General features: G+C 38.9%; 1 protein-coding gene across 3 annotated transcripts in view; it reads right to left on the bottom strand.

Annotated features, from left to right (window-relative positions):
* LOC149005032 (RNA helicase family protein) overlaps nt 1–15606 on the bottom strand; it is a 128816-nt gene that overhangs the window by 100867 nt on the left and 12343 nt on the right. For all 3 annotated transcript variants that reach the window (XM_089167626.1, XM_089167625.1, XM_089167627.1), the window contains exons 7-9: nt 15454–15539; nt 2585–2654; nt 2347–2442 (exon numbers count right to left, since the gene is read on the bottom strand). In XM_089167626.1, the coding sequence (XP_089023752.1) occupies nt 2347–2442; nt 2585–2654; nt 15454–15539 (252 nt within the window). The remainder of the gene's footprint in view (nt 1–2346; nt 2443–2584; nt 2655–15453; nt 15540–15606) is intronic.

Raw genomic sequence — 15606 nt, forward strand, 5'->3', positions numbered from 1 at the left:
TGGAAGCTAGATTCTTTCTCCCCCCCCCACCCCCGGTACCATGTAGCTCTTTCTCCTTCAATAATAAATAAATTTTTCACCCAAATATAGGCTCATCAATGCCAAAAAAGGATCAACAGACATTACTAATCCCCAACAAGGTAGAACGGACATAGAGTAAGAAGTAATCATGGTTTGAAATCTCACCCAAGCATCATTGTAACTTCAAATATTCCAAAAGTTTCGACCCAGGAAAGGCAAAAAGGTAGTCCAAAGTAGAAATGGACCAACTTTTTCAATATTTTGGTATTTCAAGGGGCTCTATTTATATAAAAGAAAAAAATTAGAACCGAGTTTGGATGGTACTCAGTTCAATTGGCTCTGTTTTGACTTACAAGTTCTCTGGAAGGGACAACGACGCCCACAAATGCGAGACATCACTGGATTGAAGCTCCAAGAGCATAGAAGCTTGGTTTTTCTTTAGTTTGAGATAAGCCATTTTTCTCCAGCACCCTCTGAGTATAGTGCATCATATTTCCACCATAAGGTTAGTTCACTGGATAGGGGAGCATATGCCTACTTCATTTTTTGTTCTAGTTTTGATTATGGCTCCCACTAACAATCACAAGCACAGGGAAGTATTGGATCATCATTTGTCGATGAGACACTCTCCTAGTCCTACCCTACCCACTAGTAACCACACACCTACATGTTCCTGACAGTGCTATATGATTCATTATTCATATGCTAGTGAAATGAGTGGGTAATAGCACTAGTACATCACTATATCTTAGGAAGGTTACCTTCAACGTGTTGTGTCATGATGATGCAACATATATGTTAGTGCTGTCAGACTAAGTCCATTTCTACTCAGAGACTTTGACAAGGGAATCATATATAAAACAATCAGAGCTGAATGCAAGTCAACTCTGACAGTGTTGCAGTGGGGTTGATCCAAGCTACCAGTAAAGTATCAGTTTCTATCAGCCTAGAGGTGCTTTTTGGTTTTTATTTTGTATCTAAGTAGTCAAAGTAATGAATCTAATGATGGGTCCCAGACTCTTATTCCTGCACTTAGGGTGTAATGAAATTTGAAACTTCGAGGAAGGTACTTACATTTTTGTTATGTGTAATTCAAACTTCAATGTAGGCCCAGAGTTTTGTTTCATCATCAGTTGAAAATGCTTGTCATGTACATGAGTTTATACTTTGAGGATGTATGCATGTGTGAAAATACATCAGATTCTTGACCTCATACAAGCAAGCATGAGTGAGAATCCAAAGGACCATCATGAGTTACTTTTTGGGCAATACGCGTTTATAGGTATAAAATATGCTGCCCAAGAAGAATCAGACTTCAAAATGAATAAACCCACCAGAATATACCACTGTAATCTGGTAGAATTTGTACTAGATCTCACTATCTCGGGTATCTCAGTATCTCGGTTGTTTCAGTAGGGTGAAATAGCGAGACAAAATGAGACTTCAAACCATGCCTGTAACTATAATAGAATACCACCAACCTACCTTATTATCTTACCAAGGGTTGCTGCTACATCTCACTGAGGTTTTAATAGAAGAGAACACACATATGCTCTCCAAATATGACTCCTAACACTACTAGAAATAGCCTACCCAATTATTAATCAACCTGCCTGCTAAGTTGACTAATAAAAGACTGAAAACACGTCCAAACATGACTCAAGAACCTCCAGCTATGTTTGGATTCCTAACCAACAAGGACTAGACACAATGAAAGAAAATCAAATGCAGTGACACAAGCTACTTAGATGCTTCGCAGGTCTCAGGTAAGGCATGTGGGAGAGAACAAAACCAACCAGTGGACTTTACGACTAGGGTGCAAATCATGGATGCAGAGTTGAATCTTTGTCCTAGGGTGTTTCCTGATAATCTGCTCGATCTCAAAAAGAAAGATGCTGAATTCCATATCTATTATAGTGTGTAAGAGGGGGCAGAATTGCATTTGGGATAATGGTTAACAGGGATTGTTCTTTGCTGATAGGCATCTCTTCTCTCCTTCATGAGGGTTCCTAGAAGCGGCTTATCATATTTGTTTTTGTTATAACACAAAGCTACTTATCAAAAAAAGGGAAAGAGAGAAAATCAACTTATACAGGCTGGACTAACAAATTCATACCGCAGTCTGAACTAGTTATATAAAAATAATAAAAATGAATGAGAAGAGAAACTTAAAACAGAATTCTAAATAGAACTCCAAGACAGATAAGAATTCCTGAAACTGCAAGCTACTCTTCTTCTCTAGGCATTGCTATTGGTGCCAAGACACTACATCACAGACTTAATTCAAACTTGAAACTGGTATAATACATGTCAAAACCTGGCTACCTGATCATGGATCAACAAGACAGTTGAAACAGCAGCTTGCAGATAGTCAGAAGCAGGTTCTTCAAGATAATGAACTTGTACATTAAACCCTCTACCCTGCAATTAAAAGAGAGAGAAACCTCGATTAAACTTCTTACACCTTCTTTGTTAACACCGACAGACAGAAGCCAAAAGTTATTTAAACCACTAGGAGACAATGGTCACCATTAACAGGAATATACAAATTAACATGCCATACTTCAACTGACAGAATAGCAGGATCTAGTCTTGGTCCATGTTCTTCACTGTTGTGCCCCTGACCTCGCTTTCTGTTAACCAGAAAAACCAACAAAAATGAAAATGGAGGGATCAGAATGCATATAGTGACTACAAAACAAAGTGAAAACATTACAATCATGACTACAGTTTACAATCTGATAAATAGAATCACAAAGACTAGCTTCAAATTTTAGAATTGCTTTCCAGTTGAACCTAGAAGTACTTAACGATGCAGATTCAAGAAAAACATAGGAAAATGTCTCTATAGCAGGTGGCAAGTTTTTCTGATGTACATAAGTTCTATTCCAAGCATAACATCAAAACACAGAAGGATCCAGACCTATGGATCCTTGAATGTACCTGTTCTAATTCAACTAAATCAGGTTCAGTTGGCTCATACCAGACCACCCAGGTCGGGTTGTCTGGCTCATCCAAAAAGCAGTCCTAGTTAATCTAGTGAGTACTAGTCAAAGAAAGATCAAAACTAATTAATGCATGCATACAGAATTAGAAGCATTATGTAGTTGGTTACAACCATTTCTAAATCTCTACGTATCCTAAAACAGCTTTGGTGGATTGCTTCCGAGAAAGAGAGCATATGGATCCATCAAGTGTATGGTAGATACCCTAAGCAAGACTCTTACAACCTACACCCCCAAAAAAAGAAAAGAAAGAAAGAAAGAAAGAAGGATACCTTAAGCAAGACTCTATATGGACAGTAAAACCAATTACTGAGCATATGGATCCGTCGGGTGTCTAGTAGATACCTTAAGCAAGACTCTATAAGGACAGTAAAACCAATTACTAACTGTTAATGCTTTGGCGAATGGTTCTGAAGTACAGGAAAAGACGGAACCCCTTATACAGCATGAAATTGCAGATGGAAAGGGTACTCGTATGTGGCTGGATAATTGGCACCCTAAGGGAGCATTCAGCAAAAGACATGGCAAATTGGCAACACAATCAGCTTGGATGCGAGGTCTCAGCATATGGAGATGGTGGACAAGTTCCTCATTGATGGTTGTTGGAGAAGTTGTACAGCTGTGTGGCGAAACTTACCACTTGGGACATTATTCATCAGAGAGCACAGGAGTTTGAGTTGGTGAAAGGTGGTGGTGTTTACTGACAAAATCCCTAGACACTGGTTTACTGTTTGGAGATTTTCTAGAGATGGATTGCCTGCTAGAGACAACCCGCCTTTTTTTTTTTTTTTTTTTTTTGGGGGGGGGGGGGGGTGGGAGAAGAAAAGAAAAATCTCAGTGCAACCTAGTTGCTGTTTTTGTTGAGCAGGGTTTGAAAGTAGGAACCACCTCTTCTTTCATTGTCATTTTAGCTCCTTGGAGTGGAAAGTAACTTTAAAACATTAACAAATAACAGGACAGCACCAACAAGGCTAAATGAAGCAGCTGTTTGGGTGAAAAATCATATGGAGGTAAAGGAGAGGATTCGAGTAATTACAAAGTTGGCACTTCGTGCAGCTATTAAGCACTTTTGGACTGATAGGAATTATCAGATCTTCAGGAACAAAACCAGATCAGCAGAGCAGTTAATTGCAGCCACAGTGGATGATGTGAGGGTAAAATGTACTGCTCTGTGCATTTCTAGTCAAAGGACTGCCCAGGCTGTTTATAGAGCTGAGATATGGAATATTCAAGTAGTTCGGAATAACAAGATTCCAAAGGCTTGTTCCTAGCTTAGGCCTTCTACAAATATTGTTGTAAGGAAATAATAATAGATTATTTACTTTATTGTTGGTGATTCTCGCGCCCCCAATGAAGTGTGAGTATTGTATAAAAGAGCGGCATATAAAAGACAAGTGTTGGAACTTGGAAGTTACATAGCCGTCCCTGCAAATTCCCGTGGAGGAGACAGGAATGCAAATGGGGAGGAAATCAAGCATCTGCACATCAGCAAATTTTGACACCCTGAGTATCCAGCACCTCTTGGCTCTGACAAGCTCCAACACCGTGGCTAGTTGATGGCTAGACTTGACATGTACTCCTCGTTGCTGACTTCCAGCCCGAGTATAGCCTCTGCCATAGCTCCCCTATTGATCCACAAGATGTTTTTGGTTGTCACAGTATCAATTCGACTTAACCCTCGTGTATAATCAATTCTGGGGCAACCGACCATATGACTGGTTCACATCTTTGTTTTATACTTATTCTTCCATTCCCTCGACTTAAGTTGTTCGAACTGCCGATAGATCTTTTCCTCCTACTATGGAAAGGGATCAATTATCTATTCTCCTTCTCTTATCTTTTCTTATGTTTTGCATGTTCCTAAGTTTTTGGCTAACTTCTTATCCATTAGTATCCTTACTTGTAACATGAACTGCAAGATAACATTTTTTTCCTTCTCATTTTGTGCTTCAGGACCTAGAAACAGAGCGTTAGATTGGCTATAGTAGACAGAAGGGGGGGTCTACTTGTTAGATGGGTCTCCATCATCCTTTTCTACAGCCTCTAGTTCTACCTCTCTTGCACTTTTTACCTTATTGCAGTGGCATTGTCATCTTGGCCACATTCCTTCACCTATTTTGACTAAATTGGTTTCTGATTTGATCAAACGATGTAATCTGAATGATTTTTATTGTGAGACCTACATTTTAGCTTAACAAACTAGACATGTTTAGCCTGCTTCAGATAATTGTAATATTGTTTCTTTCTCTGTCATTCACTCTAATGTGTGGGGTCTTCTCAGACTATGTCTATTTCTAGCAATAAATGGTTTCACATTCATTAATTGTTGCACAAGGACTACCTGGGTCTACTTACTTAACCAGAAAAGTAATGTTTTTTCACATTTCCACAAAATTTTCATAAGAAGGTTAGGACACAGTTTGGGGTTACAGTCAAAATCCTTCGTACAGATAATGGAAATAAGTACTTAGGTGGTGCATTCCCATCTTAAGTTGAACATGACAACCATGGTTATCAAAGCGTCCGCCTAGGCGCGCCGCGACCGCCTAGGCAGCAAAGCGGTTTTTGAACCGCTTAAATTGTGACCGCTATTAACGGGCTGATTTCTTGCCGCTTTTTTGCTTAGGCACTATGCTTTGCCCTTTGCGCCATGTTGCCGCCTGGATGCTAAAGCAACCGCTTTTTTTTACATTTTGTAATTTGTGCATATTATTTATTTTTAATTTTTTTAATCATAATTTATTCTACAATGCTATATATAAATTTAAATATGTGAGCCATTTTGGAATCGAGCCCATTTGCAAATGAACTCCGGCCCGTGCGGCCATGTGAAGCATGGCCATATTCAATGATTCGTATGTCATACTACTTTTCTTTCATTTTCATTTTCACATTGATTCGATATAGTACATACTACATAATTATTGTTATGATCTTTTGATGCTTGATGAGATGAAGTTATGTTTTTATTCTTTTTTTGGAAAATTTTTCATAATTGTGATTCTTGAATTTTTATTTTTTTATTTTATTTTTATGAATGTGATTGTTGAATGTTTGTTTAGTACTTTAGTTTATTATAAAAAGTATTTGTATTAAAAAATAGTTATATTATAAATATTGACTAAACCGCTTTGGTCGCTTTATTGCCGCCTAAGCGCCGCTTAGTCGCCTAATCGCCAAGATGGGGCCTCGATTGCTTTGGTCGCTTTGCCGCTTTATTAACCATGATGACAACATACACCAAACCAGTTGCATCAACACTCCACCTCAAAATTGGGTTGTCAAATGCAAGAATAAACATCTTGAGGTAGCATGTTCCCTAATGTTTACTATGCATGTACCTCCTCAATTTAGAGGTGATGTGGTCCTTACTACAACTTATTTGATTAACCGAATGCCTTCTTGAATTTTGGACCAGCACTGCCCTTGATGTTCTTTTAGAGACAGCAGCTTTTACTGTCCCACCTAAGGTTTTTTGTTGTGTTGACTTTGCCAAAACCACCATGTTCATGGTAAGTTCAAAGTTGGATCCATGTGGGCTACAATGCATTTTCTTAGGTTATTCTACAACCCAAAAGGGTTATAATTTTTATCATCCCAATTCTTGTCGTTTCTTCGTCTCTATACATGTTGTGTTCCAAGAAAAAGTTACTTTCTTTGCCCCTACACCTCTTCAAGGAAAGAGTCTTAGTGAACAAATTCCGAATTTGATACCTCCTCTCGTTATTTCTCCTGAGATTCCCGCTGATAATCGTCCTTTAGAAGATGTAGTGACCTAACAGGAACAACTGGTGAGTAATGTGCAGGGGGAGCAAAGACCTCTGAAGACTTATCAAAGAAAGTAGTAAGAACCCCCTTCCGTGCCAAGACAGTTGGAAGCTTCGACTTCTAGTACTGAAGTACCAATTCCTCCAGGTGAGTCTATTTATGATGGACTTACCAATTACATTGAGAAAGCAACCACGGACTTGCACCCAACATCCTATCTCTAATTATGTTTGAGTTTCAAAGTTTTGTTTCCTCTTTGTCCTCTACTTTTATTCCTAACACATGGAAGTAAGCATTATTTCACTTAAATTGGAAGGAAGCAATGGATGAGGAAATGTGAGCTCTGGAGACAAGAAGGGACGTGGGAATTGGTGTGTTCGCCTCTAGAAAAGTGGTCAATTAGGTGCAAGTAGGTGTCTATTATCAAACACAAGGCAGATGGGACTGTGGAGAGGTACAAGGCAAGTTGGTGGCCAAAGGCTTCACTCAAACATATGGGATTCACTACCAGGAGACATCTGCCCCAGTTGCCAAGATGGACAAAGTTCGGGCTATTCTTTCATGTGCAATGAATAAAGAGTGGAGCCTACAGCAGTTAGATGTAAAGAATGATTTCCTACATGGATAACTTCAAGAGGAGGTTATATGGATGTGGCACCTTAAGTTTTTACTACTGAGACTCATGGAAAAGTGTGCAAGTTGAAGAGGGCATCATATGGGTTAAAGCAATTTCCCAAAGCATGGATTGGGAGGTTTTATAAAGCCATGATCTCTATGGCTACAAGCAAAGTAATGCAAACTATACCTTGTTCATTGAGAGAGATGGTTCACACAATATTGTACTCCTAGCATATGTGGATGATATTGTGGTCACAAACAGCAGTGAGGATGAAATTTCAACCTTGAAAACCTTTTTGGGAACCGAATTTGAGATTAAAGATATGGAAAAACTCAAATATTTCGTAGGATTGGAGTTATCATATATGGCTAGTAGTGTGTCTCTCCCTCAAAAGAAGTATACTCTAGATCTACTGAAGGAAGCTGGGATGTTAGGATGCAAGCCAGCAAAGACTTTAGTTGAGCCTAATCTACACGTAAAGGCAAAAGGAAAATCAATTGATAAGACAAGCTATTAGAAGTTGGTCAAAAAGTTGATCTATCTATCACACACTAGGCCAGATATCACATTTGCAATTAGTCTTGTCAGCCAGCATATACATGATCCCAATTCCTCCCATCTTGATGCACTATACTAGATCTTGAGATATTTGAAGCGTACTCCAAGGAAGGGTATTCTGATTTCAGCTCATGAACAACTTAGAGGTGAGGCATACACAGGCACGGATTGCATAGGATCCAGATGATAGGAGGTCTACCTCGAGCTACTATGCATATGTTGGAGGCAACTTGGTGGCTTCAAGTAAGAAGCAGGCATTGATTGCGAGGTCCAATGCAGAGCAGAGTTTAGGACATCAGTTCTAGGTATTTTTAAAATGCTACAGTTGAAGGGGCTACTTCAAGAGCTTGGGACAGCTTAGAGACACTTATACAGCTGTATCAAACAGCAAATCAGCAAGCAGCATAACTCGTAATTTAGTACAGCATGACAAGGCCAAGCATGTGGAGATCGACAAGCACTTCATCAAGGAAAAAATCGAGGCTGGACTGATTCAAATAACCTTTCTAACCTTTGACAATCAACGAGCTGATATTCTTATAAAGAGCTTGAGTACTAGAAGTTTCAGTATATCATAGGCAAGTTGAGCATGATAAATATCTATGCTACAACTTGAGGGGGAGTGTTGTAAAGCAATAATAGTAGTAAATTTACTTTATTTTTAGGGTAATTTCTTAGGATCTTTTATTCTCTTGTAATATTCACACATTAGAAAGATTTGATTTGTCCTATTTTCGGAAGGTAATTAGTATAAATAAAGCTCTTGTTGTGTTCTTCAGACACAAGTTAGGATTTCTCCAGATCTTGCAACAATATGTTCTTATTGCACTATGACAAAGCTTTAGTGAATTGAACAGCTTCATATGGTGGGATTCTAAGGAGTAATTCATGCAGTCATGGTGGGAGATCTCGCGAGATATCTCACTATCTTGGGATAGCGAGACGAGAGGAGAGATGAGATGGGAGAGATGGGAGATCTCGCCAAAGGTGGTCCAACCACATGGTTTAAGGGGTTTTAAAACCCCCTATCTCGCTCGAGAGGCATATCTCGCTCGAGAGAGGCATATCTCGCCTCTCTCTGGCTACAACCCTCAAAATTTGTCAAAAAATTTATTTTTTGCAGGAATTTGTTGGGGATTCAACTTCTAAACATCCTTAACACATCTACAACATCAGATTATCATCATTCAAGCCTATTTCAACTAGATCTTCAACAAAGGTAAGATTTTCCCCCAAATTTGAATTTTTTTAAATAAAATGTTCTACAATAGGTGTGTGAGTGTAGTATAAATATATATTGATCTACTAGCTTTGATCTACACTTTCATGGAAACAAATTTAATGTTTCATTATTAATTTATTTTTTGACTTTTCGTATTTAAAAAATATATTATCTAAGAAATTAAAATTAAAAAATATAAAAAAAAAATACTTATGATATGAATGTGATTATCACTTATGTTAAACTACATTGAGAGGGCTACAACCCCATGTATTCATATTTTGATTATCATGCTTGCTATATTTATTTTTATTTTTTTATTTTAATAATTATTAAAAAAATAATATTTTATAAAAAAATTATCTGTTTTTTTTTTTAAATGATGCTAATATTATGTAGTTTATTTTAAAAATACAAACATGTCTATTTAAGCATTGTATTTATGTTATCTTAGAACAAAGTGTGTGCTTTGTTGTTTTATAAATTGTTTTTTTACATGTTTTTATTTATCTAAAAATTATTCTAAGATTATTTGGGAACATTCAAGCATGTATTTCAGTGTTGTAGACTTGTATCCTAAATGGCAACCAGTGGGAGTGGCGGCACTGGCAATGGGACTCGTGACATTGCTTGGCAACATGGGGATCCACTGACTACCGACAAGAAAAAATCCTGATGCAAGTATTGCCTCAAGACCTTGAATTCTGGTGGTTCAACCAGATTAAAGCAACATTTGACTGGTGGCTACAAAGATGTTGCCAAGTGTCCCAAGGTTCCTTATGAAGTGCAAAAAGCAAATGCAGCAACTTTAAAGGGAGGGAGACAAAAAAAGAAAAAGATCGCACAAAAGCTAAGGGAATTTGAGGATACAATGCTGGCTAGACCTTTTGTTGATGTTGATGAGGAGTCAAACGACAATGAGGAGAGGAGGGTTATGGGTATTGAGTCACAGGCAGAGTGGAGATAGATGAAGGCTGCAATGAAAGCTAGCAGATAGTCCTTACATTTTGAGAATGTGAAGGAATATGAACAGACAAGAGGAGCAGGTGGTTCGGGGTCAGGGACATCAATGCCACCTAGACAATTTTCATGGAAGTGAGAGGACTGAAAGGAGGAGGAAAACTACACATTATGATGCCACATTTGACCAAAACCCCTCCCTCTTCAAGCATCAAAACACCTATCAAATAAGCATTCCATATATGTTTGCTGGAGGTAGAGAAGGCAGTAGGGAGGAGGAAGCTAGGTTGGCAATCAACAAATTCATGCTCTCAACAACATTGCAGCCAATGTAGCCAAAACACCATACTATCAAGGCATAATCAATGCAGTTGTTAGGGAAGGTGTAGGGGTTAAAGGCCCTACAGCTTGGGAAGCAATGAATAAATATTTACCAAAGGTGAAGCAAGAGGTGGAGGAATACATTGGTTCATTGAAGGAAAGATGGACTACATATGGTGTTACTGTGACGGCTGATGGATGGACTGGTCCTACTAGACAGTCCACCATTAATTTCATGCTGAGCTTCAATGAAAAAACATCCTTCCTTAAGTCATTTGATGCCTCAGATAAAATCAACGATGCTAACTACCTTTACAAGCTTCTTAGGCAGGTGGTTCTCGATGTATGGCCAAACAATGTTGTCCAAATTGTCACAGATAACGGTGCTAACTTCAAAAAAGCTAGTGAAATGTTGATGAAGAATAAGAGCAGTAGGATCCACCTATTTTGGACACTATGTGCAGCACACTCGATTGATCTTATGTTGAAGGACTTAGGGAAAAGAAAGTCAATCAGTGTTGTGGTTGACAGGGCTAGAAGGGTAAGTAATTTTATTTATAACCATGGTTATGTGCTAAAGATGATTAGGAACCACTGTAAGGGTGATCTAGTCAGACCTGGATTGACCAGATTCGCCACCAACTATGTAGCTCTGAAAAGCTTCCAAAAGAAAGTGGTGGGTCTACGGCACATGTTTGCAAGTGAGGGTGGTTTAATTGGTGTGGATTTAGCCATCCTGATGCAGTAGTAGTCCTACAAACCATTGCTGATGATTCCTTCTGGAGGTAGCTAAATAGGACAATGGGCATTTTAGAGCCTATTGTGTTTGTTTTAAGGATGGTGGATTTGGAGAAGAAGCCCACAATGCCCCACATATATGCTGCCCTCCAGCAAATGAAAGAGTTGGTTAGAGTTGCTGCTTCAAATCCTACGAGAGGATCATCGAGGATATATGGGAGACGCACTTGATGCATCCTTTGCACTTGGCTGGTGAGTCACTTTTAAGTCATTTAAGTTTTTTTTGTGTACTTTCATTTACATTGTTAATTCGTTATAACTTATAACTTATAACTTATAATTTATAAACAAGTAAACAACCAAATCACTAACCAAATTTTTTATTTCCACAATACAAGCTTACTACCTCAACCCAAAGTACCATTACAAGAATGATCTGGGGCTTAATGTAAGGTTGATAAATGCAGTGCAAGACGTGGTGGAGAAGCTTGTGTCAAATCCTATTATGCCGGGGACAATTAATTAAGAGGTGAGAACTTATTCAATTGTTTCTTCAACTTCTTGCATTAGTGCATACACAGTAGTAAAAGTACAATAATTGAAGAATTGGTGTACAGATCAGGGAGTTTAGGGATGACTCCGGGAGTTTTGGAAAGTCTTCTATGGTTGCAACTACGCAAAAGAATGATCCTGGTAAATAGTCCATTACTATAACTCTATAAGTGATAACTGATAAGTTATATAAATATTAAGATTTACTTGCCTAATGCATTCTTATATTTGGTTATGCAGCTGACTGGTGGGTGCTATACGGAATTAGTTCGCCAAATCTCAGGGATATAGCAATTAAAGTACTCTCATAGACTTACTCATCCTCTGGTTGTGAGAGGAACTAGAGCGCATTCTCGCTCATCCATAGTAAGGTATGGAACAGATTGGGGAGTAAGAGGCTCGAGGACTTAGTGTATGTGCATTACAACATGAGATTGAGAGTAGGGCACATACAAGATGATATAGATGACGAAAATCGGGAACCGATTGAGTTGACTGATATATTCCACAAGCCCCTCGCAAAGGATGAGGAAGATGATGTCACATATCAATGGGTTAGGGATCAAGGTGGCCTAGTGCTGGATGGGCCCATAGTTGTCAAGGCGTCGCCTAGGCGTCGCCTGGCGCGCCGCGTCCGGCGGCCTTAGAGGGCCTGAGGCGAGTATCGCCTCGGTTGAGCCCATAAGGCGGCGCCTCGGGCTCGCCTCGGCGCCTTGGACGCCTCAGAACCTGAGGCGACCGCCTTATGGGATTTTAAAAAACCACCATTTTTTTTTTCAAATCAAAGGCCAAAAATAAATTGGAAATTAGATTCCAATTGGGAATAATCTAATGGCTGAATGCTTATACAAATGTTACACGGAATACATGGGATCATTTGTAACATTAATTCATTAACGTTTTGCAGCGGCCTCCGGTGATTTTGTTCACCATCTCAGGCGACGGTACGTCGCCAACATGCTTTTTTTCTTTTTCTTTTGTGTTTTAACAATGTTATAAGTTGCTACTCGTTATTTAATTTCTGTTTGGAGATTATTAACTAATTATTTACTTCTTTGTGACTTGCAAATTGCAATTAAAGTTTCTGTTATGGTTCTTGTGACATAGCTACTTCTCTGTGACTTTCACGTGGTTGTTATCCATGTAATGTTCTGATGTCATACTCTGAACTTGCTATATGATTACTGCATCCTATCCTACTCCAAGTAGTATGATACTTGGAATTTATTTAGGACCTACTATGTGTGGTTTGTAGTATTATGGATGACTTAAGGTAGGCTAAATGGCTAATATTAGTTTTTTTATTATATATAAGATAGGTTTATAATGAATTAGTGTATAAGATGTACATAAAGTAAAATTTCACTTAAAACGCCTCGACCGCCTCGAAAGCGCCTCGGAGGGCGCCTCGTCGACTCATCGCCCCAACTAGCTAAAACCGCCTCGCATCGCCTCGTCGCCGTGACAACTATGGATGGGCCAGGAGGGCAGCCAGATCCTACAATTGTTGCTGCCATGGACCCAGATGCTATGGCTAACCACGTGCCTTCTGATGAGGGTCAAGGCTGCTGTAGCAGCATCAGCAGGACCAAGTGTACCATTTGTGAAGCCACTTGGTCGACTTGAAACAACTGCGGTGACGTCTAGTAGTGGGAGACTGGGAGTTCAAATGATGTTGATGATACCAGAGGGCCAAGTCAGCCATCAAGTCATGGAGGCAGTCAGGCAGGTGGTGTTGCTGGTGGAAGTCAAGGTCAACAAAGGGAGTCATCTAACACATGCGAGCCACAATTCCCCTATCTCCAAGACTTATCCTAGGAGTAGGAAGAGCAGATCAAACCAAGGGCAAATGAATGATTATGTGAACATGCAGGATCTTGAAATGAACATGGGAAGCATGAGCCTAGATTATGGTCATAGTGGTTCACAACTGCAAAGTTTGGCCAGTTGGTAGTCATCGGGGTACCCTATACGGGAATCACAGCACCGGGTATGATTACACTGGGTATTCTTCTTATGGAGATCATGCTATTCATCAAGACCCTGCACCTGAGAGTACACATATGGGAGTGAAGGTGGGTTGTTAACTGACTGGTTTAGAAACCCCTACCCATATATTCAATAGTAACACGAACAGCAAAAGCAGCAATGGCTCTTTCACCCACCCACAATTGATGGTTACCCCAGAGTGCTATTCCTCCAGTATTCTGACACGGAGACATATCGGTTCCATATAAACCGATATGTAACATACTACAGTGATGAGTTGACTTGGGAGTCATATGTGGCCACCGTTCAGATCAGTTGATGCAGAATGCTGAGTGATACTCTTGTTGTCTTGTAGTCTTGTATGTTGTAACTTTGTAAGTTGTAAATTGTAATCTTGTTACTCTTGTACTCTTGTGATTGGTACTCTTGTGATTGGTACTCTTGTGATTGTTAACTTATGGATTATGATTTATGACTTACTAAAAGTCTAAAACTTTTTAAGGTTGTAAAGTTTTGAAGACATTTAAGTTTTTTGATAGTTTAATGTGTAATGTTAATGTATTTGATACTTGATAGTTGATAATTTGAATTACTTGATATCTCTACATTACATGTTGTCTAACCTTGCATTTCACAGCATATCTTGGAACTGTAGGTTGCTGGTTCAGAACCAAGAACTTTGTGAAAACTGTCCTTTGAGAAGTTAGAACTCATGAGAATCAAGTATGCCAAGGTAGGAATCTTATGGTTGGGCAACTAGTGGAACACCTAAGCTGCATCTTCATCGTCAACTATCTTCATCACCATCTAGCTCATCATCTTCATAACCTTCATCATTCATTTTAATCGCAATCACATGTAGTTCATTTTAGATCTGATTTAATATTCTCAAACAGAATTGGTCCTAGCATGTTAGCCTCCTAGGCAAAACCAAAGAAGGATGAGATCAATTTTCTGAGAGGAAGAAGAGAAGAAATTGTAGTATTATACAAATCTTGTATGAACTGCTCAACATCACCAAAACTCTTCCGCAGCAACATACCCTATACTAAAACCATCTCTAATTGATGGGGGATGTATTACATATATACAGACCTAATTGCCAATAGAACACGTTATGAGGAAGTCTTCTTAAGGACTCAATGTGCAGCTTGTAAAATAACTGTACTCCAATCATTGCCAATAGAACATATTCTGGGAAAGTAAGTTTCTGGTATGTACAATGTTTGGTTATGCTTCACATTGTAGTCGGCAAAGAAGTTAAAAGAGATGAAAGATGCATTTAAGGGAGTCGCTAAACTGAGTTAGCCAGCCTCGTTTCAATCAAGAAAAGTTTTAGGATTACAATCTGACAACCTCCTTCATTCACAACAAGGATTAATTAGGGCTGTCAATGCAAGCCGTTAATGACTATGACACAAGTAACTTAACTTCTGTGGTGATTGTAGCCCTACTAACACCATTCTACTAAACTACTAACTACTCCACATCATCTTCACTTTATGAAACTACTAATAACTGATCCAAATCATCACCATCTTATGCAACCCACCAAAAACCAACAATAATAACCCATGCATGATGCATGATGATTGCCACATCTAACATTCTCTCCATTGAAAACAAATATAATCATGAAAAAAACCACCATCTGAGACAAACCAAGGACAATATCCAAATCAAATGACCATGACAGGTACCTGTTGCAGAAGAAATCAGACATTGACTTGGCCTCAATTGTAGCAGAGGAGATTATCAGACGCAACTCACGTCTGCGTCGTTGGATCTGGGATGGTGATAATTATATCATAAGTGAATTACCGTATTAGAAACAAGAACAAAAATGCCTGCTT

The sequence above is a fragment of the Hakea prostrata genome, chromosome 9 (genome assembly GCF_041222555.1).
Source record: "Hakea prostrata isolate BN-2017 chromosome 9, UWA_Hpros_2, whole genome shotgun sequence".
Lineage (NCBI taxonomy): Eukaryota > Viridiplantae > Streptophyta > Magnoliopsida > Proteales > Proteaceae > Hakea > Hakea prostrata.